At 41.0% G+C, this 24,626-nt stretch overlaps 2 protein-coding genes across 3 annotated transcripts in view; both read right to left on the bottom strand.

Moving 5' to 3' along the window:
* Positions 1–747: 747 nt before the first annotated feature.
* On the bottom strand, positions 748–8,069 carry LOC106585631 (caspase recruitment domain-containing protein 9). 2 transcript variants are annotated; one of them, XM_014172052.3, is made up of 11 exons: positions 7,787–8,069; positions 7,393–7,530; positions 6,881–7,206; positions 6,552–6,731; positions 5,805–5,960; positions 5,338–5,463; positions 4,853–5,041; positions 4,334–4,379; positions 4,048–4,157; positions 3,729–3,802; positions 748–2,575 (listed from the first exon to the last, which is right to left on the bottom strand). In XM_014172052.3, exons 1-11 carry the CDS (start codon positions 7,983–7,985, stop codon positions 2,473–2,475), a joined length of 1,647 nt encoding a protein of 548 aa, XP_014027527.1. In that variant the 5' UTR covers positions 7,986–8,069; the 3' UTR covers positions 748–2,472. The 2 variants fall into 2 exon arrangements, with proteins under 2 accessions (XP_014027527.1, XP_014027528.1); XM_014172053.3 differs by having other exon boundaries at positions 5,805–5,957.
* Positions 8,070–9,047: 978 nt separating this feature from the next.
* The window catches only part of LOC106585647 (snRNA-activating protein complex subunit 4), a 32,290-nt gene continuing 16,711 nt past the window's right edge, over positions 9,048–24,626 (bottom strand). Inside the window, exons 16-25 of the mRNA XM_014172069.3 lie at positions 23,560–23,651; positions 23,389–23,474; positions 22,842–23,297; positions 22,327–22,416; positions 20,030–20,210; positions 14,283–14,353; positions 13,871–13,927; positions 11,646–11,685; positions 9,574–11,108; positions 9,048–9,469 (exon numbers count right to left, since the gene is read on the bottom strand). Coding sequence (XP_014027544.1) covers positions 9,374–9,469; positions 9,574–11,108; positions 11,646–11,685; positions 13,871–13,927; positions 14,283–14,353; positions 20,030–20,210; positions 22,327–22,416; positions 22,842–23,297; positions 23,389–23,474; positions 23,560–23,651 — 2,704 coding nt within the window. The 3' untranslated portion in view covers positions 9,048–9,373. The remainder of the gene's footprint in view (positions 9,470–9,573; positions 11,109–11,645; positions 11,686–13,870; positions 13,928–14,282; positions 14,354–20,029; positions 20,211–22,326; positions 22,417–22,841; positions 23,298–23,388; positions 23,475–23,559; positions 23,652–24,626) is intronic.

The following is a 24,626-nucleotide window of genomic DNA, read 5'->3' as shown; positions in this document are numbered from 1 at the left end:
AGATCACAGATGTGGATTACATTAGAGACTCCTGCGGTCTCCACAGAGTTGGGTAGGACTGCCTTTAGTTCCTTTGCGCCTTATTTATGGAACAAACTGCAGATCTAACTTAAGTTAGACACTCTGGAGGATCAATATGATGTTGTCTGTGATTGTTTCTGTTGAATTGTGTCTTTGTTTTGTATGTTTGAAATATTCTTGTCTGTATGCCTAAAACTGTACATGTCAACATGTTTACACAGGGCACAGCCGTAAAAGAGATCCAGGTCTCAGTCTGTTTTCCCTGTTAAAATAAAGATTTTTAAAAAATTCGGTTCCTGGCCCAACGCTCTTAAGCGCTAGGCTATCTGCCGCACCTCTTACGTCACTAGTTACCACAGACACAAGTCATAAACCACGGCCATTTCTAAAATGTATCATCTTAAAATATGATTTTAAAACAAAACTGAATCCTAACCTTAACCACACTGCTAACCTTATGCCTAACCTTAAATTAAGAGCAAAAAGCAAATGCTAAGTTTTCTTGAATTTTTACAAAATACCTAATTTTGACTTTGTGGCTGTAGTAACTAGTGACAAACCATTCAACTTTTCTTTGCCTTTCGTACTAGCTACATTATCCACTTTCCTCTGCTTTTGCATGACAAAAAATGCACATTAAGAAGTACAAGCAAAGATATTAGAGGAAGGCTTCTATACCGTCTCTGGTACAAGTAACTTGCATACAGAAACACATTCATCATGCAGTCACAGTTCAAAATATTGCAATTTTATTAGAACAATACAAAGAGTAAATATATACAGTAACATTCAAAAGTTTGGACACACCTACTCATTCAAGGGTTTTTCTTTATTTAGACTTTTTTCTACATTGTAGGATAATAGTGAAGACATCAAATCTATGAAATAACACATACTGAATCATGTAGTAACCAAAAAAGTGTTCAACAAAACAAAATATATTTTATATTTGAGATTCTTCAAAGTAGCCACCCTTTGCCTTGATGACAGCTTTAAACACTCTTAGCATTCTATCAACCAACTTAATGAGGTAGTCACCTGGAACGCATTTCAATTAACAGGTGTGCCTTGATAAAAGTTAATTTGTGGAATTTCTTTACTTTTGAATGTGTTTGAGCCAATCAGTTGTATTGTGACAAGGTAGGGGTGGTATACAGAAGATAGCCCTATTTGGTAAAAGACCAAGTCCATATTATGGCAAGCACAGCTCAAATAAGCAAAGAGAAACAACAGTCCATTATTACTTTAAGACATGAAGCTCAGTCATTCTGGAAAACATTGAAAGTTTCTTCAAGTGCAGTCGCAAAAACCATCAAGCGCTATGATGAAACCGGCCCTCATGAGGACTGCTACAGGAAAGGAGGACCCAGAGTTACCTCTGCTGAAGAGGATAAGTTCATTAGAGTTACCAGCCTCGGAAATTGCAGCTCAAATAAAAGCTTCACAGAGTTCAAGTAACAGACACATCTCAACATCAACTGTTCAGAGGAGACCGTGTGAATCAGGCCTTCATGGTCGAATTGCTGCAAAGAAACCACTATTAAAGGACACCAATAAGAAGAAGAGACTTGCTTGCCAAGAAACACAAGCAATGGACATTAGACTGGTGGAAATCTGTCCTTTGGTCTGATGAGTCCAAATTTGCGATTTTTGGTTCCAACCGCTGTGTCTTTGTGAGATGCAGAGTAGGTGAACGGATATTCTCCGCATTTGTTGTTTCCACCGTGATGCATGGAGGAGGTGTGGTGGTGTGGGGCTGCTTTGCTGGAGACAATGTCAGTGATTTATTTAGAATTCAAAGCACACTTAACCAGCATGGCTATCACAGCATTCTGCAATGATACACCATCCCATCTGGTTTGCGCTTAGTGGACAATGACCCAACACACCTCCAGGCTGTTTAAGGGCTATTTGACCAAGAAGGAGAGTGATGGAGTGCTCTATCAGATGACAGAGCACTCCACAATCACCCAATCTCAACCCAATTGAGATGGTTTGGGATGAGTTGGACTGCAGGGTGAAGGAAAAGCAGCCAACAAGTGCTCAGCATATGTGGGAACTCCTTCAAGACTGTTGGAAAAGGATTCCAGGTGAAGCTGGTTGAGAGAATGCCAAGAGTGTGCAAAGCTGTCATCAAGGCAAAGGGTGGCTACTTTGAAGAATATATTTTGATTTGTTTAACACTTTTTTGCTTACTACATGATTCCATATGTGTTATTTCATAGTTTTGATGTTTTCACTATTATTCTACAATGTAGAAAATAGTAAAATAAAGAAAAACCCTTGAATGAACAGGTGTCCAATCTTTTGACTAGTACTGTACATCATTTCAACAAAATTATTATTTCAATTGATTTAATAATTCAAATATTTTTGTTAAGGAAAGTAAACTAGCCTATGATTCTGAAGGACCTTGCCATGTCCCCCAGCCACTCCTCTGCCCCCCCTCAGTCACATCCCATCCGTGTCAGTGTTGTCACTTCCACAGCTGTTGTCCAGGACACAAGGTTTGCATTCCTTGCATGTGGCCTTTGACCTCCTAAGGGCACGTTTCCTGTTGTTAAGGAATGAAATCATTATATATATGTATATATATACTACCGTTCAAAAGTTTGTGGTCACTTATCCTTGTTTTTTAAAGAAAAGCAAATTTTTTGTCCATTAAAATAACATCAAATATGATCAGAAATACAGTGTAGACATTGTTAACGTTGTAAATGACTATTGTAGCTGGAAACGGCAGATGTTTTATGGAATATCTACATAAGCGTACAGAGACCCATTATCAGCAACCATCACTCCTGTGTTCCAATGGCACGTTGTGTTAGCTAATCCAAGTTTATCATTTTAAAAGGCTAATTGATCATTAGAAAACCCTTTTGCAATTATGTTAGCACAGCTGAAAACTGTTGTGCTGATTAAAGAAGCAATAAAACTGGCCTTCTTTAGACTAGTTGAGTATCTGGAGCATCAGTATTTGTGGGTTCGATTACAGGCTCAAAATGGCCAGAAACAAAGAACTTTCTTCTGAAACTCGTCAATCTATTCTTGTTCTGAGAAATGAAGACTATTTCATGTGAGAAATTGCCAAGAAACTAAAGATCTCGCACAACGCTGTGTACTACTCCCTTCACAGAACCGCACAAACTGGCTCTAACCAGGATAGAAAGAGGAGTGGGAGGCCCCGGTGCACAACTGAGCAAGAGGACAAGTACATTAGAGTGTCTAGTTTGAGAAACAGACGCCTCACAAGTCCTTAACTGGCAGCTTCATTAAATAGTACCCGCAAAACACCAGTCTCAACGTCAACAGTGAAGAGGTGACTCTGTGATGCTGGCCTTCTAGGCAGAGTTCCTCTGTCCAGTGTCTGTGTTCTTTTGCCCATCTTAATCTTTTCTTTTTATTAGCCAGTCTGAGATATGGATTTTTCTTTGCAACTCTGCCCCAAAAAATTGCTTTTCTTTCCAAAAACAAGGACATTTCTAAGTGACCCCAAACTTTTGAACGGTAGTGTGTATATATATATATTTACAAAGAACAGGATAACACAAGCAGCAGAAAAGTCACTTTACATCACTCCCATACATAACCCATTGCAGGGCATAGCAGTTTTACCCCTATGGAGACAATTTATGACAAAATACAGATACTGCATTTTCAGTAAATGTCCTTATGTGGTGTTCTCTAAAACATATAAACTTGCCAACCTTCTGTAGTAGAAGTTACACCTCTCTCTGGGCTTGCTGCAGTCTGAGGGCTCATCCTCTGATAAAGCTCTTTCCTGTCACGTGGAGCAAAGCAAAATACATATACAATACACAGTAACCATAAACTTCATATTATTTTCCTTTTTAAACTGAAATATGTTTTTCTAGGGGCTAAAATGTGAAGTGTGTTCAATGCAGATAATTGAGGTTCAGTTGCTGTTACTACTATAACAAGTGGCTTATTATATAATAAGAAAACCTCACAGCCCCAGGCCAGACACATGTGAACTAGTCAAGAGAAACAATTGAAGGTACTTACTCCTGAGATATTATCCTCCGGGGACCCTTCTGCACACAACGGGTGGACTTGCAAAGCAATGCACACATCATACTCCCCCGATGTCTGACATTGCAGGTCCCCACTACTAGCTGTGATAAAGATTTTTTTAGTTAACAACATAGAATGCTGGGAGTTCAAAAAGCATGGTGAAATCGTATATCAAGCTAAGCTTATGATAACCATGAACACAAAAAGTATAACTTTTCTGATCATTGTTGAATTTTTTGTTGTCGTGATTATTTGTCACTTGTCATAGACTTCTTGCCTTCGGTTAATGTATCTCTGCAGTCTTCCTCACTGGTCTGGCTTTTCTGTTGCAGAGAACACACAGAAAGAGAACACTCAATAAAGTGGGTTGCAGAGACAAGCAAACACGAGCTGCCAAAGTGGATGGATTATTGCTGGTAATTTGTAATAGAGGAAACACAGAGAGGTCAAAAGTAGAAGTAGAATTATTCAGATCCCTGAACATTGCAAACATAATAATACTGCATGGACAACATTTGTTGTAAATCAGGAAGCAAATTACATTTACAATATCAGCAAGGAACCATTCTCAAAGTCTGACATCTGAGAGGGAAACCATAAATCAATATAAATACATTTCCAAAATCAATAGGATATCCTACGCTATCCTTTATAAACATAAAAAAACAGAAACAAAAGCGAATTAAGATAGAATCTGATAAACTAGCAATGCCAGTTCAGTGATTCTGATGACATATTTTATGTTTGAGTTAAAAGACAGATCTAAATGGAAGTGGTTGGTGGAATCCATTCTCACATCATGTGGGGAGCAGGTGTTAATGTGAAGCCTGGTCTGTAGAGCCATAACCTCTGCCTCAGTCCGGAACAACTGGACCTGCAGCTCATCACAGCGCTCACCCAGCTCCCGAATCTGCTTCCGGTACTGGTCCTTCTCCTGGAGGCTCCGTGAATTCTCCTGGTGGTACTCCTCTCGAGAGGCGATGGCCTACCGCAAAACAAAAGCTTTGGTTTGCTTTGCTGTAATGGTTTATATGAAACAAATGGCAATGGTGCGGATGAGCTTCTGATCACAACCACACAGATAGTCAACTCTTACATTTTTATCAAAAGAAGTCAAAATTCTTCTAGATGAAAGAAATACGCAGTATGGGGTGAATCCTAACCTTCACTGATGTTGAATTTTCACTTTGATGTCATTTGGAGACTAAGTAAAGGGGAAGTTGGGATTTCCAAAGACAGTGAGGTCCAAGAATCACAGTCCTAAAATCACACCATGTTCACCTTGTCTCTCTCCCTGATAACCTCATCCATCTGTTTCAGGATGTCCTCCATTCGGTCACGATACATTTTTGCATCTTTCTTTAATGTTGTGCACTTCAACTCAAGAACCTCCTTCGCCTCCAAGTACTGCAAGAACAAATCAAACCTATATATTACAATTGGAACACCATAACTTGTGACATTGGAAGACACCACTTGAACAATTTAACTACGCACAATCAGCTATTCCAATGAATGAGGAACACGCTTGGGCAGATTACAAAAATAAGGAAATATATTCATCCTGATGCTCAAGATCATCATTTTTGAGGAAATAATATAATTTGTGTTTGGAATTTTTTGTTCCTCCTGCACTTGTGTTGAAAGAGCAGTTGAATAGCTTATATTTTAGAAATTCAATGTAATTAGTAGTCTTCTCCTACAGCTATTCCTAAGCAGTGCTCAGTGCATCAGGCCGTGATGTGTACCCGATTCCGTAGTGCCTCAGCATCGTGCAGATCTCTGCGTAGGTTGTAGATGTTGTTGACCAGCTCCTGGTGCTGAGCCTGAGAGTGCTGCTTGTAGTTCTCCAGACTCTCAACGCTCAGCTTCTCTTGATCCAAGGGGGCTGGAGCTGTCCCCTGCTGGAACATATAGATTAATCCTGTCACACTACTCACTCAATCCAATACATTTTTCACACTACCGTACCGACATGAACTGTAACTGTGCTGGCTCATATTTTCTTTTCACGTTGTCCTTTTGAGCACAGTTCCAACAAACTATAGTGGATGCCTAACCAAGCCAGCACAACTTGGCTCGGCTTGGCTCAGTAATGTAAAAATGGTACAATTCTGCATCTGAACAATCACTTTATTTGTGAAGACATTTTTCTTGTGGTGCACAAAAGGCTACTCCTAGCTATTATTCCAAAATGTGTCCAGTGCAGTGCAGTGTCCTTTTTATTTCACTGCATATCTAAACATTTACTGAGAAATGATCACTGAAACAAAATCCCACTCCAAGCTGTTATTCTTTTTTTTTTTTAATTGTTGTCGACTGACTTTGTGCTGTTCTATAATGAATGTCTCAACATGTCCGGCAACAGAGGTCTTTCTATACTTAAAATGTAAACCAATAGTTAGTGGTTTTGCCATAAGTTGATGTGTTTGGGTTTGCCAGAGCTGCAGCCCCCCCCCCCCCCCCGAAACTGATTGAGAACAGATCAAACGTACCTGAGCTGAGCTCTCCAGCTCCTGGATGCGCACTGTGAGCAGATCGTTGTGTCTCTGGAGCTGCCAAATCATGTCCTGACTGGGTCTCTCCTCAATGGCATTCTTCAGGTTCACAGTTTGCTTGCGTTGGATTTTCGAGTCACTCTCTGCCTTCATCAGGCTGTGCTTCAGCTTTTCTATCTAGTGAGCAATGAAAATCCCATCAAAACTGTTTTCGTTGTTGCGGATTGACTTTGTGCTGTTCTATAACAAATGTCTCCACTGGTCGGACTGCAGAGGGTTTTCTATACTGAATGTAAACCAATAGTTATTGCCCCCCCATATCTCACCTCCAATTGCAGATCCCGGTTGGACATGAGAGCACTATTCTTCTCTTCGCTCAGCTTGGTTAAGTTGTGCATCAGGCTGTAGTTCTCGTCCTTCAGGTGGCATACCACCTCCCATTGCCGGTCCCTCTCCTCCCTCATACACTGCACGCGCTCCTGCTGCTTCCGCAGCTCCCTCTCCTTAACCTGCTGCTGCCGTAAGGAGTCCTCCTGCGTGGCTGCAGCCCATGTGGCCTCTTGTCTGCGCCGGCGTTCTTCCTGCAGGCCCTTCTGCAGACGTGTGACCTCACTCATCAAGAACTGAGTCAGTCCTGACTCACCCACCGTGTCTATGATGTCAGAGAGGACAGGATGTTTTGTTTATAGGATCAAATCCATTGTCATAGATGCCAGCACTTTGAAAGATCATGGCAAAAAAATTCTACCTACAGTATATCTTACACAAATATCTACAAGCTTGCATGATAGACACACAACATGTCTATAGAAACACGTCATGTTGTATAGCTACTCACCAACTAGTACAGAAAAGACCCGGGCAGGTTCTTTGCCAGTAATTTTGCGATACAATCGAGGATAGTCCAGCTCCAAGCTCTCGAGGAATGTCACATAGCCTTTGTGTCCAGTTCTTTGAAGAATATCCAATAGTACACCTGTGAACATGGATCCGAGGTTTATAAATAAGGTACTGACATGAATTGCAGGAGATTGTGGGCACATTCCAGGTCATATTTATTTAGCAGATTATCACATCCCTTAATGCCTGAATTGATAATAGCAATCTTCTGAGAAGCAGTGTGCCTGCAATACAAACCTGGAATTCAACCACATTATTGTAGTTCAAAGTAGAAAGTGTAACACTTGACCCCTTGTTTGCTCAATAACCTGAAATAGAGGACAGTGCCTTACCTACTTTGCGTTGACGGGTGACCAGACTGGGGTCATTGAATATCTGCTCCTCATCCTCACTGCTTAGCACCTTACAATGACGCAGGTAAGGAGTGATTCGCGACGGCTCAATGGTCTTTATCAGCAGCATTCTGTAATCCTCCAGCTGGACCCAGCACTGCTCATCCTCCATATCTGACACACTCTGACTGTCAGTCATGATTGTCTCAGTGTCCCTGTACGTTCAACAACTCCTTCACTAAGGGTTTATCAACTGGGAGCAAAATCTAGATGGTTAAGTGGTTCCAATCCAAATGTGGAACTGTTATGTGGAAATACTGTTTTATGACACAAGAGTCAAGTTCCTTTTTGTAGAAGTCATTTCAGTTTTTTCATTTCCCCCATTTTATGCCACAGTGTGCCGAGTCAAACTCTTCAAGAAAATAATGTGCAATTGTCAGTGTGACAATAGTAGTACCTTCTTGAGTGGTTGTGAATAATCTACCTACCAACATGTTCTTTTATTCTCAATAAACCAACACCAAATAATGGAGTGACTAGAGTGATAAGAGTATTGGCAGCAGTACACACCTCTTGTTCAAGGACTGTGAGGCAATGACTCAATCACTTCCTTCCCTCATTTGTTAAAAAAAACTTCTGCTGATGAAACAGTATTACACTGACTTGATTACTGTAGTTTCTAAAGTTAAGGTACAATATATTTTTATTGTAAATAATATAGAAAACAGGTTACTCGCCCATCAGGGAGAATATTGTTTATAAATATGTTTGAGTATTGACTGGTTTATGTACACAATGTAATATTAATCCATTTAACCAGGGTTGCAAAATTCCAGTAACTTTCCCAAAAGTCCCAGCTTTTCCAGAAATCGTGGTTTGAGAATTCACGACTTCCTGTTTATTCCGTCTTGATTCTGAAAATCTTTCAACCAGGACTTCTGGAAAACCTGAGGATTTTGGGAAAGTTACCAGAATTTTACATCACTCATGAAACTGCATAATCCTTTGGGCTAATAAATATTTGCATCCTTAGTTTGAGGCTAATAAACTTTTGCATCCTGGCTAATAAACATTTATTCACAGGCAAGGTTCACCCCTTTGAGGACATTTCTGGCCAAAAATAAAACACAGTGACAGAATATAATGAGTTTTATAGCTAGTATTTTCTGACAGATTTGAACTATTATGCACCATGAAAATGTCACCCTCGGTGACCACTATGTGGTCTGCAAAAAAACTGGTTGTTGAGGTTCGATCTGACCAATGTGCTCTGCAGATACAATGTATACGCATTTATTAACAAGTAGAATGATTTATTACAAAATATGTACAGGTCAACATAACTCTTTACACAATGTATAAGAATAATTAAATTATGAACAAAAACAAGTACAAATATGAACCATTCATTAAGTACAATTTCAACAGCAACTATACTGTATTGAGTGACGTCATAGAATACAGCTACCTTCTCTTTCTAGTAACATCCCTTTTTATGACAGTGACATCACAACAAAATTGGCAAGAACTTTTAAACACAAAAACCTGGTTTAACACGTAAGATGACACATTCCAAAACCATTCCAATTACTCCATGTCTAGGTCACGGCTTTTATTTCTTGTGGTGATTCCGGAGAAGAAGGTGGCAGGAGATCCTGTTCCATCAGTGCTTAGCAGAGGGGCCTGAGAAAAGAACATAAGATCCGCTCAAAGGTTCAGTGAGAGAAGAGGACAGAAAGGCAGTGTATCGAACATATGAAGGAGGATTGGTTTGAGACTGAACTCACCTGGAGTGTTGTTGGCTGTTCATACACAGTATAATTCTGCATCCCTGGACAGTTCCTGAAAGGTTCCTCCTCCACATCACTGTGGTCCGTGGTGGGAGACATGGAGAATTTGACTGGATTGATAGTAGCCAGAAGAGCAGGCATGGTGAAACAAGACAAGAAGCGAGCCTTCAGGAGAAGGTAACCCGGGTTATGGATGAAACGCTCTGCCACGAGGCTCCGCACTGCCGCTACCTGCTGCTCCTCTTCCTGATTCTCTTTCTCCTCTGGGCGCAGGACCAGCATGGCACTAATTGCCAATGTCGTTTTACATTTCAGGAGACTCGAAAAGGTATTCAGGCTGCTGACAAAGGGGGGAAGGTAGGGTAGAGTGACATCCAACTCCGGAAGCGCAATTCCATTCTTGCCATTCAACCACTCGCTCACTTTGGCCGGGTTCTCCATGAACATCAGGTTGGGATCAAACTGTATTACTTCTGGATTGCGGGGTGGAGGGACACGTTTAGGGGGGTAAAGCTGCACGATTTGGAAGGCTCCCTGAGGGAATGAGGCCGGAAGAGAGCCTGGAGGGACGTTGAGGACGAAAGCCTGTGGTGGGCCAGTCTGTGGTCTAATGGGAGCCGAGATGACCGTGTTCATGGGAACAGAGAGAACAGGTGACACTGCATTGAGCTGGGGACCAGTGGTTGCCACAGTCTGCAGGACTGGGTTAGTCATTCTCATGCTGTTCACTGGGTTGGTCATCCTTGGAGCAGTGTTGCTTATGAAGGTAGTGGAGGGAGAGGAGAAAACAGATGGGGAGGCAGTTCCCTGTGCTATGGATGAGGCAGAGGGAGATGGGCAGACATGGGTTACATCGGAGGAGGCCTGTGCTGCAGCAGCATTTAGTGTTAGAGGGACTTGCTGGTTGATAATAATAGGAGATGGACAAGCAGGTGCAAAAGCATTTGCTGGTAGATTCTGAGGTGTCATCTGAATGCCAATGCCACTGATTGGCACAAGTCCATTGCGCGTCAGGACCCAGGCAGTTTGTGGAGGGGACAGAATTACGTTAGAAAGTTGGCCAACCAGGTTTCCTTTGGGAGGACTTTGTGTACGGGCTTTCTTGCGTTTAGGCGACTGTTCCACTGACTTTTCAGCAATTGCAGCATCCTTGACCTCTTTGGGGGCCTGTGATTTCTCAGTAGGTTTGAGATTGCGTTTCTTTGCTGAAAGATTCTCATTTACCTGAACATTCACCCTGTCTATTATGGTTGAGGATTGGACAGGAGCAGGGAGTATAGGTTGGCTGGGGGTAGAGGGTCCGGGTTGGGTAAGTGTGGAAGGCATGAGTTGTTGTCTGGAAGTTGGAGTGAATGGGACTGTAGGATGTCGGATGGACTGTACTACAGGCTGTCCAATGACAAAGGTCTGAGGGATCATCATCACAAGTTGACTGTTCTGTTGCTGGCTGTTCTGCTGCTCGTTTCCCTTCTGGTTCAGCATACTGGCTACCGTTCTGGGACCATGCCGTTGCTTTGGTTTTTTCAATAAAGCTAGAATAAAGTAAATAAAGTGGCATTTATGTTAAACATAATTCACATATGGGTGTAATTACCACAATTATAAAAATAAATGATACATTTAATATCGATGAATAGATTTGTTGTTTTTAAATACTTTGCAGTTGACCATCGCTGATCGGGGTGCTGAAGCTCTTAGCTAATTAATAAGTGATTTTTGGTGGCGAGAGCATGCAAAGAAAGTAAGCAGGAAGTGACTGCTCCTCAGCCTTGAGTTTCTCAACTTTTGTAGTTAAATTCTTTTTTTGTCTTCAACGTGGAGGAACATAGTACACGGGTCTTCAAGCGCAAAAACATCATAAAAGGTATTTGGTAGAGGTCAATTCATCCACAAACACAAATATAATTTTATATACATTTTAAAATGGCTGCATTTTCATAAATTAAAAAATAATAACCACGAAGCCCATTCAAAACAGCATGGGAAACGATACGGAAGTAAAGCGGAAGTGGACATCACTTTCACAGGGTATGACATATTCAATGCGATATACAAACATAATATGTTACCCTGTTTCGCTTCCCAAGATCTGTGTCCCATGAGTACCGCCTGAAACAGATAAATTGACATCACAATTGCTCTGTTCAAATTGCTTATACAGTGCATTTGGAAAGTATTCAGACCCCTTGACTTTGTCCACATTTTGTTACCTTACAGCATTATTCTAAAATTAATTAAAATCCCCCCCCCCCCCCAATCAATCTATACACAATACCCAATAATGAAAAAGCAAAAACAGCTTGACATTTTTGCGAATTTATAAAAAAAAGGAAATATTACATTTACATAAGTATTCAGACCCTTTACTTTGTTGAAGCATATTTGGAAGCGATTACAGCCTCAAGTCTTCTTGGGTATGACGCTACAAGCTTGGCACACCTGTATTTGGGGAGTTTCTTCCATTCTTCTCTACAGATCCTCTCAAGCTCTGTCAGATTGGATGGGGAGCGTCGCTGCATAGCTACTATCAAGTCTCTCCAGAGATGTTCGATCGGGTTCAAATCCGGGCTCTGGCTGGGCCACTCAAGGACATTCAGAGACTTGTCTCAAAGCATTTACATTACATTACATTACATTTAAGTCATTTAGCAGACGCTCTTATCCAGAGCGACTTACAAATTGGTGCATTCACCTTATGATATCCAGTGGAACAACCACTTTACAATAGTGCATCTAAATCTTTTAAGGGCGGGGTTAGAAGGATTACTTTATCCTATCCTAGGTATTCCTTAAAGAGGTGGGGTTTCAGGTGTCTCCGGAAGGTGGTGATTGACTCCGCTGTCCTGGCGTCGTGAGGGAGCTTGTTCCACCATTGGGGTGCCAGAGCAGCGAACAGTTTTGACTGGGCTGAGCGGGAACTGTGCTTCCTCAGAGGTAGGGGGGCCAGCAGGCCAGAGGTGGATGAACGCAGTGCCCTTGTTTGGGTGTAGGGCCTGATCAGAGCCTGAAGGTATGGAGGTGCCGTTCCCTTCACAGCTCCGTAGGCAATCACCATGGTCTTGTAGCGGATGCGAGCTTCAACTGGAAGCCAGTGGAGAAAGCCACTCCTGCATTGTCTTGGGTGTGTGCTTAGGGTCGTTGTCCAGTTTGAAGGTGAACCTTTGCCCCAGTCGGAGGTCCTGAGTGCTCTGGAGCAGGTTTTCAAAGATCTCTGTACTTTCCCTCGATCCTGACTAGTATCCCAGTCCCTGCCGCTGAAAAACATCCCCACAGCATGATGCTGCCACCACCATGCTTCACCGTAGGGATGATGCCATGTTTCCTCCAGACGTGACGCTTGGCATTCAGGCCAAAGAGTTCAATCTTGGTTTCATCAGACCAGAGAATCTTGTTTCTCATGGTCAGAGTCCTTTAGGTTGTTTTTTAGCAAACTCTAAGAGGGCGGTCATGTGACTTTTACTGAGTGGATTCCATCTGGCCACTACCATAAAGGCTTGATTGGTGGAGTGCTGCAGAGATGGTTGTCCTTCTGGAAGGTTCTCCCATCTCCACAGAGGAACTCTGGAGCTCTGTCAGAGTAACCATCGGGTTTGTTAGTGACCCAAGACCCTCCTCCCCGATTGCTCAGTTTGGCCAGGCGGCCAGCTCTAGGAAGAGTCTTGGAGGGTCCAAACTTCTCCCTTTTAAGAATGATGAAGGCCACTGTGTTCTTTGGGACCTTCAACGCTGCATACATGTTTTTGTACCCTTCCCCAGATCTGTGCCTCGACACAATTCTGTCTCGGAGCTCTACGGAAAATTCCTTTGACCTCATGGCTTGGTTTTTCCTCTGACATGCACTGTCAACTGTGGGACCTTATATAGACAGGTGTGTGCCTTTCCAAATCATGTCCAATCAATTGAATTTACCATAGGTCGACTCCAATGAAGTTGTAGAAACATCAAGGATGATCAGTGGAAACAGGATGCACCTGAGCTCAGTTTTGCATCTCACACGAAAGGGTCTGAGTACTTATGTAAATATTTCTGTTTTCATAAATGTGCAAACATTTCTAAAAATACGTTTTTTCGCTTTGTCATTGTGGGGTATTGTGTGTAGATTGATGAGGGAAAACATTATTTAATCAATTTTAGAATAAGTCTGTAACGTAACAAAATGTGGAAAAAGTCAAGGGGTCTGAATACTTTCCGAATGCACAGTAAGTAGCAATTATTATAGATGCAAAAACCTAAAACTGTAAAGGTTTTAAAGTATGAGTTATTTTTGTTATATGGTGTAGTAAATTATACTCACTTGTTTGTTCCGCATTTTAATTATCTGCTTACAGCCCTCAGCATCCACACGGAGGACCTATTTCAGATCGCATTAGAAAATGCACAATGTTCATATGATCGGCTGACAATGGATTCAAAATATGGCATTATCAGTTAACCCTTTTCAGATATTCTGGACTGAGGTTATGATGCATTAATTGTGTACCATAATAGCTAGTCATGTGCTCGATATGCCAATAAAGAACTTATGTGTTCCATTTTTCCTGTATGTAGCTTGAAGTCATTCGTGTTTGTCTATCAGCATTAGAATACGTGCCAGAATTTCTGCATAGGCCTAGGTGCTCGCATCCATAAGAAAAATCCAACTAACATAATGGCATTATTGTGCTCATTCATATAAAAATGTTGCCCCCCCCGGGTTCATTCCCTACCTGCAGAAATAACAAGAACACTGGGGTCTTGGTGAGTCCAATGCTCTCTGATCTCTCTCGCACCATGTCAGCTACAAAAACAAGAGAAAGTAAGATCAATTTAGAGTCATATACACTGACTATATTAAACATTAAGAACCCCTGCTCTTTCCATGACAGACTGACCAGGTGAAAGTTATGATTCCCTATTGATGTTAAATCCACTTAAAATCAGTGCAGATGAAGGAGGGTAGAGGAGATGGGTTAAAGAAGGACTTTTATGCCTTGAGACAGTTGAGACATGGATTGTGTATGTTTGCCATTCAGAGGGTGAATGGGCAAGACAAAATACTTAAGTGCCTTTGAACGGGGTATGGTAGTAGGTGCCAGGCGCACCATTTTGTGTCAAGAACTTCTAGGTTTTTCACGCTCAACAATTTCCCGTGTGTGTCAAGAATGGTCCACCACCCAAAGGACATCCAGCCAACTTGACAACTGTGGGAAGCACTGGAGTCAACATGAGTGATAAGGGAATGTATATGTTTAAAGTAATGACTAAAGAATTCCACCCTGAAACGTAATTAACAAAGTGAAATGTATTAGAATTAAAAGACTATAATCCAATAAGGTATGGTTGAGACAAGTTAAGGGTGAGAAATGTGTAGTTGAGAAAATAGAGGACAATTGAACTACACATGACCTGGTTGGAACTCTGAAAAACTTACGACAGGAAAGAGGCCCTGTCAAGCCCCCTCTAATCTAGGGAGGAAAGGAACTGCAAGGAACTGCCAAGCTGGTAGAATAGTGATAAACGAGGAATGTGAACTGTGGAAAAAGATATAGCCCACCTATTGTTTGTGTGTGTGTGTGCGTATATGGGGGTTATAAAGACTGTTCACATTTTGGTTAACTTTAGAGCTCTCTGAATAAAGAACAACGAACCTTTTGCAGAATCTGAGTCTTTGCCTAATTATTATTAAACACAGGGTCTTACAAACCTCGGGGATTGGTCAAAGCTTAAATGATTGTTTAGTTATCATCATTGGGATTAAAAATTCTCGCGACAATGGGCCAGTATATGGAATGCTTTCGACACATTGTACACTACCGGTCAAAAGTTTTAAAACACCTACTCATTCAACGTTTTTTCTTTATTTGTACTATTTTCTACATTGTAGAATAATAGTGAAGACAAACTATGAAATAACACATATGGAATCATGTAGTAACCAAAAAAGTGTTAAATCAAAATATATTTTATATTTGAGATTCTTAAAATAGCCACCCTTTGCCTTGATGACAGCTTTGCACACCCTTGGCATTCTCCAAACCAGCTTCATGAGGTAGTTACCTGGAATGCATTTCAATTAACAGGTGTGCCTTCTTAACCTGTTAGGGCTAGGGGGCAGTATTGACACGGCTGGATAAAAAACATACCCGATTTAATCTGGTTACTACTCCTGCCCAGTAACTAGAATATGCACTCCAAAGTTTCTAAAACTGTTTGAATGGTGTCTGTGAGTATAACAGAACTCAAATGGCAGGTCAAAACCTGAGAAGATTCTGTACAGGAAGTACCCTGTCTGACCATTTCTTGGCCTTCTTTGCCATCTCTATCCATTACAAAGGATCTCTGCTGCTACGTGACACTTCCTACGGCTCACATGGGCTCTCAGAAGGCGGCAAAAAGCTGAATCGTGGCTTTGCAGGCTGTGGCTGAAAAAAAGTAGCGCGTTTGGGTAGTGGCTGGTTACAGTACTGTGAGACTCAGGCGCGTGCCCGCGTCGACCGAATGCTTTGTTTTCTTTCCTCTGTTTACCTAAACGGAGATTCCTGGTCGGAATATTATCGTTTTTTTTTACGAGAAAAATGGCATAAAAATGGATTTTAAACAGCGGTTGACATGCTTCGAAGTACGGTAATGGAATATTTAGAATTTTTTGGTCACGAATTGCGCCATGCTCGTGACCCTGATTTACCATTTCGGATAGTGTCTGGAACGCACGAACAAAACGCCGCTATTTGGATATAACGATGGATTATTTTGGACCAAACCAACATTTGTTATTGAAGTAGCAGTCCTGGGAGTGCATTCTGACGAAGACAACAAAGGTAATCAAACTTTTGTAATAGTAAATCTGACTTTGGTCAGGGCTAAACTTGGTGGGTGTCTAAATGGCTAGCCGTGATGGCTGGGCTATCTACTGAGAATATTGCAAAATGTGCTTTCACCGAAAAGCTATTTTAAAAATCGGACACCTCGATTGCACAAAGGAGTTCTGTATCTATAATTCTTAAAATAATTGTTATGTTTTTTGTGAACGTTTATCGTGAGTAATTTAGTAAATTGTTAGTAAATTCCCCGGAAGTTTGCGGGGGGTATGCTAGTTCTGAACGTCACATGCTAATGTAAAAAGCAGTTTTTTGATATAAATATGAACTTGATTGAACAAAACATGCATGTATTGTATAACATAATGTCCTAGGTGTGTCATCTGATGAAGATCATCAAAGGTTAGTGCTGCATTTAGCTGTCTTCTGGGTTTTTGTGACATTATATGCTAGCTTGAAAAATGGGTGTCTGATTATTTCTGGCTGGGTACTCTGCTGACATAATCTAATGTGTTGCTTTCGTTGTAAAGCCTTTTTGAAATCGGACAGTGTGGTTAGATTAACGAGAGTCTTGTCTTTAAAATGCTGTAAAATAGTCATATGTTTGAGAAATTTAACTCAGTTAACTCTCTGAGAGTCAGTTTTATCATAGCGCTTGGTGTTTTGCAACTGCACTTGAAGAAACTTTCAAAGTTCTTGAAATGTTCTGCATTGACTGATCTTCACGTCTTAAAAGTAATGGACTGTCGTTTCTCTTTGCTTATTTGAGCTGTTCTTGCCATAATATGGACTTGGTATTTTACCAAATAGGGCTATTTTCTGTATAACCCCCCTTGTCACAACTCAACGTTTCCTTCTGAAATGCTTTAAGAAGGAAAGAAATTAACTTTTAAGAAGGCACACCTGTTAATTGAAATGCATTCCAGGTAACTACCTCATGAAGCTGGTTTGGAGAATGCCAAGAGTGTGCAAAGCTGTCATCAAGGCAAAGGGTGGCTATTTTAAGAATCTCAAATATAAAATATATTTTGATTTAACACTTTTTTGGTTACTACATGATTCCATATGTGTTATTTCATAGTTTGTCTTCACTATTATTCTTCTGTATACCACCCCTACCTTGTCACAACACAACTGATTGGCTCAAACACATTAAGGAAAGAAATTCCACAAATTAACGTTTAACAAGGCACACCTGTTAAATGAAATGCATTCCAGGTAACATAATGTCCTAGGTGTGTCATCTGATGAAGATCATCAAAGGTTAGTGCTGCATTTAGCTGTCTTCTGGGTTTTTGTGACATTATATGCTAGCTTGAAAAATGAGTGTCTGATTATTTCTGGCTGGGTACTCTGCTGACATAATCTAATGTGTTGCTTTCGTTGTAAAGCCTTTTTGAAATCGGACAGTGTGGTTAGATTAACGAGAGTCTTGTCTTTAAAATGCTGTAAAATAGTCATATGTTTGAGAAATTGAAGTAATAGCATTTCTAAGGTATTTGAAAATCGCGCCACGGGATTCAACTGGCTGTTGCGTAGGTGGGACGAATTCGTCCCGCCTAGCCCAGAGAGGTTAAAAGTTAATTTCTTTCCTTCTTAAAGCATTTCAGAAGGAAACGTTGAGTTGTGACAAGGGGGGGGGGGGGGGGGGGGGGTTATACAGAAAATAGCCCTATTTGGTAAAATACCAAGTCCATATTATGGCAAGAACAGCTCAAATAAGCAAAGAGAAACGACAGTCCACCATTACTTTAAGACATGAAGGTCAGTAAATATGGAACATTTCAAGAACTTTGAACGTTTCTTCAAGTGCAGTCACAAAAACCATCAAGCGCTATGATGAAACTGGCTCTAATGAGGACCGCCACAGGAATGGAAGACCCAAAGTTACCTCTGCTGCAAAGGATAAGCTCATTAGAGTTACCAGTATCAGAATTTGCAGCCCAAATAAATGCTTCAGAGTTCAAGTAACAGACACATCTCAACATCAACTGTTCAGAGGAGACTGTGTGAATCAGGCCTTCATGGTCGAATTGCTGCAAAGAAACCACTACTAAAGGACACCAATAAGAAGAAGAGACTTGCTTGGGCCAAGAAACACGAGCAATGGACGTTAGACAGGTGGAAATTTGTCCTTTGGTCTGGAGTCTAAATTGGAGTGCGTACGTGGTGTGCGTGTATGGATTATCTCTGCATGTGTATTTCATACCGTAATGCATGGAGGAGGAGGTGTTATGGTGTGGGGGAATTTTGCTGGTGACATTGGAGATTAATTTAGAATTCAAGGCACACTTAACCAGCATGGCTACCACAGCCTTCTGTAGCGATACGCCATCCCATCTGGTTTGGGCTTAGTGGGACTATCATTTGTTTTTCAACAGGTCAATGACCCAACACACCTCCAGGCTGTGTAAGGGCTATTTTACCAAGGAGGAGAGTAATTGAGTGCTGCATCAGATTACCTGGCCTCCACAATCCCTCGACCTCAACCAAATTGAGATGGTTTGTGATGAGTTGGACTGCAGAGTGAAGAAAAAGCAGCCAACAAGTGCTCAGCATATGTGGGAACTCCTTCAAGACTGTTGGAAAAACATTCCAGGTGAAGCTGGTTGAGAGAATGCCAAGAGTATGCAAAGCTGTCATCAAGGGAAAGGGTGGCTATTTGAAGAATCTCAAATATAACATTTTAATTTGTTTAACACTTTGGTTACTACATGATTCCATATGTGTTATTTCATAGTTTTGATGTCTTCACTATTATTCTACAATGTAGAAAATAGTAAAAATCAAGAAAAACCCTTGAATGAGTAGGTGTTCTAAAACTTTTGACCGGTAGTGTAGAGTCCATGCCCTGATGAATTAAGGCTGTTCTGTGGGAAAAAACGGGGGGTGGAGTGCAACTTAATATTAGGAAGGTGCTCCTAATGTTTGGTATACTCAGTGTATATATCGAGTTTAGCCAATGCGGTATATATCTGAATGTTCCGAGAGCGCCACTTTTCTCCTCCATAGCTGTTGCTAAGTGATAAATTAAGCTTCTGCATTGTGCTGTTTATTTCCAATTTGTTGACATCACAACACAGTACAGACTTGGATACACATTACCCCGAATGCTAATCAATAAAAACATCTGTTAAATTCGCAGCTCTGTTTTACTTGTTTACAGTGGGTTATTTCAGAGGGAACCGTCAGAGGCACTCTCGTATTGTTACATCACCAACATGTATAGAATAAAGGCGATAACATAGCAGCCATTTTAAAACCTGGCCAAACTACCACCATACCCCGTTCAAAGGCAATTCAATCTTTTGTCTTGCCCATTCACCCTCTGAATGGAACACACACAATCCATGTCTCAATTGTCTTGAGGCTTAAAAATCCTTCTTTAACCTGTCTCCTCCCCTTAATCTACACGGACTGAAGTGGATTTAAGAAGTGATATCACTTAGGGATCATAGCTTTAACCTGGTCATTCTACGGCATGGAAAGAGCAGATGTTCGTAATGTTTTGTACACTTACTGTATATAACTCAGGATCAAGTCAAGTCCTTGGTTCAGTCTTCCAAAACCCATTATTTAACAACAAGAACACTCATTTTACTTATCTACAAGTGAGAGAAGTTAGGATGTATTGCCTGTGACAACTCATAAAGTACCTTCACTGAGCTTGTTTGAAGAGATTGGTGGGGGCATAAGCACATTGCCCACCCAGGGAGTGACTGCTAACTGAAGGGAATAGTTGAGAGTGGTGTAGGTTTCACTGTTGGCAGATGAGTCCTTTTGCCTTGAGCAATTGTGAGGCATCCCCTGGTCACTGCTCGTAGACCCACTGTTTTTCTTCAGACATATACAGTACCAGTCAAAAGTTTGGACACACCTAATCATTCAAGGGTTTTTGTTTATTTTTTACATTGTAGAATAATATTGATGACATCAAAACTATGAAATAACACAAATCAAAATATATTTTATATTTGAGATTCTTCAAAGTAGCCACCCTTTGCCTTGATGACAGCTTTGCACACTCTTGGCATTCCCTCAACCAGCTTCATGAGGAATGCTTTTCCAACTGTCTTGAAGGAGTTCCCACATAGCACTTTTTGGCTGCTTTTCCTTCACTCTGTGGTCCAACTCATCCCAAACCATCTCAAATTGGTTGAGGTCGGGTGATCTGATCTAGCACTCCATCACTCTCCTTGGTCAAATAGCCCTTACACAGCCTGGAGGTGTGTTTTGTGTCATTGTCCTGTTGAAAAACAAATGAAAGTCCCACTAAGCGCAAACCAGATGGGATGGCGTAATGCTGTGGCAGCCATGCTGGTTAAGTGTGCCTTGAATTTTAATTAAATCACAGAGAGCGTCACCAGCAAAGCACCCAACACCTCCTCCTCCATGCTTCACGGTTGGAACCACACATGCGGAGATCATCCGTTCACCTACTCTGCGTCTCACAAAGCCACGGCGGTTGGAACCAAAAATGTCAAATTTGGAATCAGACCAAAGGACAGATTTCCACCAGTCTAATGTCCATTGCTTGTTTTTCTTGGCCCAAGCAAATCTTCTTATTGGGGTCCTTTAGTAGTGGTTTCTTTGCAGCAATTCGACCATGAAGGTCTGATTCTGAACAGTTGATGTTGAGATGTTACTGTCTGTTACTTGCACTCTGAAGAATTGATTTGGGATGCAATCTGAGGTCCAGTTAACTCTCTGAGAGTCAGTTTTATCATAGCGCTTGGTGTTTTGCAACTGCACTTGAAGAAACTTTCAAAGTTCTTGAAATGTTCTGCATTGACTGATCTTCACGTCTTAAAAGTAATGGACTGTCGTTTCTCTTTGCTTATTTGAGCTGTTCTTGCCATAATATGGACTTGGTATTTTACCAAATAGGGCTATTTTCTGTATAACCCCCCTTGTCACAACTCAACGTTTCCTTCTGAAATGCTTTAAGAAGGAAAGAAATTAACTTTTAAGAAGGCACACCTGTTAATTGAAATGCATTCCAGGTAACTACCTCATGAAGCTGGTTTGGAGAATGCCAAGAGTGTGCAAAGCTGTCATCAAGGCAAAGGGTGGCTATTTTAAGAATCTCAAATATAAAATATATTTTGATTTAACACTTTTTTGGTTACTACATGATTCCATATGTGTTATTTCATAGTTTGTCTTCACTATTATTCTTCTGTATACCACCCCTACCTTGTCACAACACAACTGATTGGCTCAAACACATTAAGGAAAGAAATTCCACAAATTAACGTTTAACAAGGCACACCTGTTAAATGAAATGCATTCCAGGTGACTACGTCATGAAGATGTTTGAGAGAATCCTATGGGTGTGCAAAGCTGTCATCAAGACAAAGGGTGGCTACTTTGAAGAATCTCAAATATATTTTGATTTGTTTAACACTTTTTGGGTTACTACATGATTCAGTATGTGTTATTTCATAGTTTAGATGTCTTCACTATTATTCTACAATGAAGAAAATAGTAACAATAAAGAAAAACCCTTTAATGAGTAGGTGTGTCCAAACGTTTGACTGGTACTGTACATAGAACACAGAAGACACACATCACAGGCTTTACGAGGAGAAGACCTCTGTATTAACAAAGCTCAATCTCCATCATCGATTGAGCTAGATAGGCTATGCAACGAAACCTTAGAGCCAACAACTATTTTAACACACTGTCCTTACCTAGATTCAAGCTTTAACTATATTAATTTATATGAAACAGTAGGATTTATTGATGGATTCTAATAATCAAACATTCTATCAACATTTCCTTTAAAAAATATATCTAATTTTCACTAAATCTATTCTGACAAATGAACAAAAATGTATCCACTGGAATCATTTTTGTTTGGGATAAAAAGCAATTGAAACATGTTTCACCACATAAAGAGAGGCTAAATGAAAATATTGTTGTAATTTTTGAGTGTCACCTGGCGACTTACATGTTTTGTGGCATTTGTTTTCTTCCAAGTGATCAGGTTCCTCACCTCTCCATAGCATACCTGGAGCATGGCCAGGTCACTGTTGCAATCCTTTAGAAGGAACACATACAGAGAATGTCACATGCTGCTTTACTTAAGTCAAAGCAGGAATCAATCGGTTAGCCAGCTAACTTTACTACATATTCTAAAATAAGAATCATATTTCTGAGTTCATAAACAAAGAGACTCACTTTAAAATGAGCTACACAGCTGATGAATGTTTATTAAATATTAACTGCCTAGTGATCCCATTTTGTGATATATTCAGATGAAGTTAATATGTAGCTATGGTTACTGATGCAGATCTAGTCTGCTTTATGATGGTGGTATTTGGGAACAAAATGACAATGGTTGCATTCATTTTAGGTTGACAACTTCATAAAGGCCCGTCTAGGGACGGGTGTTCAAAATCTGCATACGCTATACACATAATGGTGCAACAAATCACATGACTGTTAATACATAAATGCTGGTACCTTCTTTGCCAGGATTGGGGGGTTTTGTCCAATGACAGTGGCAGCAGGCTTGCCAAAGCGGTCCAGGACGGTGGAACGTACCACCATGAACTTGCGTGCTGCGGCCTGGCTGTCCGTCGCTGCCTGCTCTTGCGTTGTGTCCTTGCTGGGCCGTTTAACCATCACACTCCTCACCATCCCTTCAAACTGCTTCTCTCGCATGGGGATCCATTGCTCCATGTCTGGTTGGGTGTAGTCTTCAAAAATGTCACTTTCCTGATCAGATCCGTACAGTTCAAAGAACTTCTGTTTCTTCTCGTCGTCACTGTCCATAAATTCCATCTTGACGCTCTCCTCTTCATCGGCGCTTGAGTGCACATCATCGTCTAGCCTCTTCAGCCTACTCTTGATGCTCCTCACAGCCACTGCCTTTCTCCTCTGCAATCCTCTTCTATTTCTGTCCCTCCGAGGTCTGGGCTGTGTACAAAAATAAGAGCGTAATTAACTGTATGTCCAGTGTTACAGACTGAGTTGAGAAGGACAATAAGGCTACATAGTAAACACTCACCTTGTACCCTGTCATTCTCCTCCACTGTTGAAGGACCTGGCAGTCAATTCTGTTAGGCATTTCAGAAGCTATCTTAGCCCATTTAACTATAGAAAAGGACAAAATAAATTGTTAAACCTGATTATGTTGATATAGTTTCTATGCGAGTCAGCTTTCTATAGCAGTTCCTACGTCCATATTTCTCCACCAATTGTCGGAGTTGCGCCTTTTCCTCCTCGTCAAAGGGCCCCTTCTTCACGTTCCCAATCAGGACGTCCACATACCTACAGAATGAAACAACAGTTTGTCAGTGACCGTATGTTCTAATTAAGCAAGGCCCGAGGGGTGTAGTATATGGCCAATAAAGGGCTTTTCTTACACACAATGCAACGCGGAGTGCCTGGATACAGCCCTTAGCCATGGTATATTGGCCATATAATACAAACCCCTGAGGTGCCCGATTGCTATTATAAACTGGTTACCAGCGTAGAGCAGTAAAAATATTTTGTCATACGGTGATATACGATCTGATATACAATGGCTGCAGGGTCTAAAATTAACACTCCGCCACCTGCGGGTAGATTTTGGCATTGGCGTGTAAGATGTCCATTTCACCAGCCATGTTGGCGGGTGGTCAGGGCTCCACAGTGCGAGCATTTCACTTGCATTTGTGAATAAAAATAGTCAAGTATGATCACATGCATAGTCAAATAAAAGCTGCAGTAGCTGTTTACAAAGTATTTCCGCAGTTTAGTTTCATAGCTGGTAAATTAGTCGCACATAGTCAAACTACGAATCCTATACAGCCTATTGCACGTCGAGCAGAAACATTGCCTGGCTGGGGGCTGTGCGCATGTAAAGGGCTGAGTGCACATAGGCATAAAAGGTAGTCTTATTTACTTGAAACCAAAATCTACTGAAGTGAGATTTTGTCCTTGTGTTTCTAGGCTATTTCCATTGTTTTGTTCACAAGCTAGGCTGTTTTTCTATGTTTGAGTTTCAACTGCTAGGGAAGAGAAGACAACGCTTCTACTAGTCAGACTCTCACAGGCACAAACATGACTGGAGTCGCACTACCATGGTAACCTCATTTTTTGTCTCATCTATGATATTTTGGTTAAAAAGACTCCGGTCACAAAAAAAATGAAATTAAACAATATACCACGTTACGTCTTACTAGTAATACATTTGTTTTATAAACATTACAAAGCATGCTCATCCATTTTTTTGTGTTTTGTTGGTGTAATTTTAGCTGAATT

The sequence above is a fragment of the Salmo salar genome, chromosome 24 (assembly GCF_965601325.2).
Source record: "Salmo salar chromosome 24, fSalSal1, whole genome shotgun sequence".
Taxonomy (NCBI): domain Eukaryota; kingdom Metazoa; phylum Chordata; class Actinopteri; order Salmoniformes; family Salmonidae; genus Salmo; species Salmo salar.
Note: the sequence above shows the minus strand (reverse complement) of the source record. Positions and strands in the feature narration are given on the sequence as shown.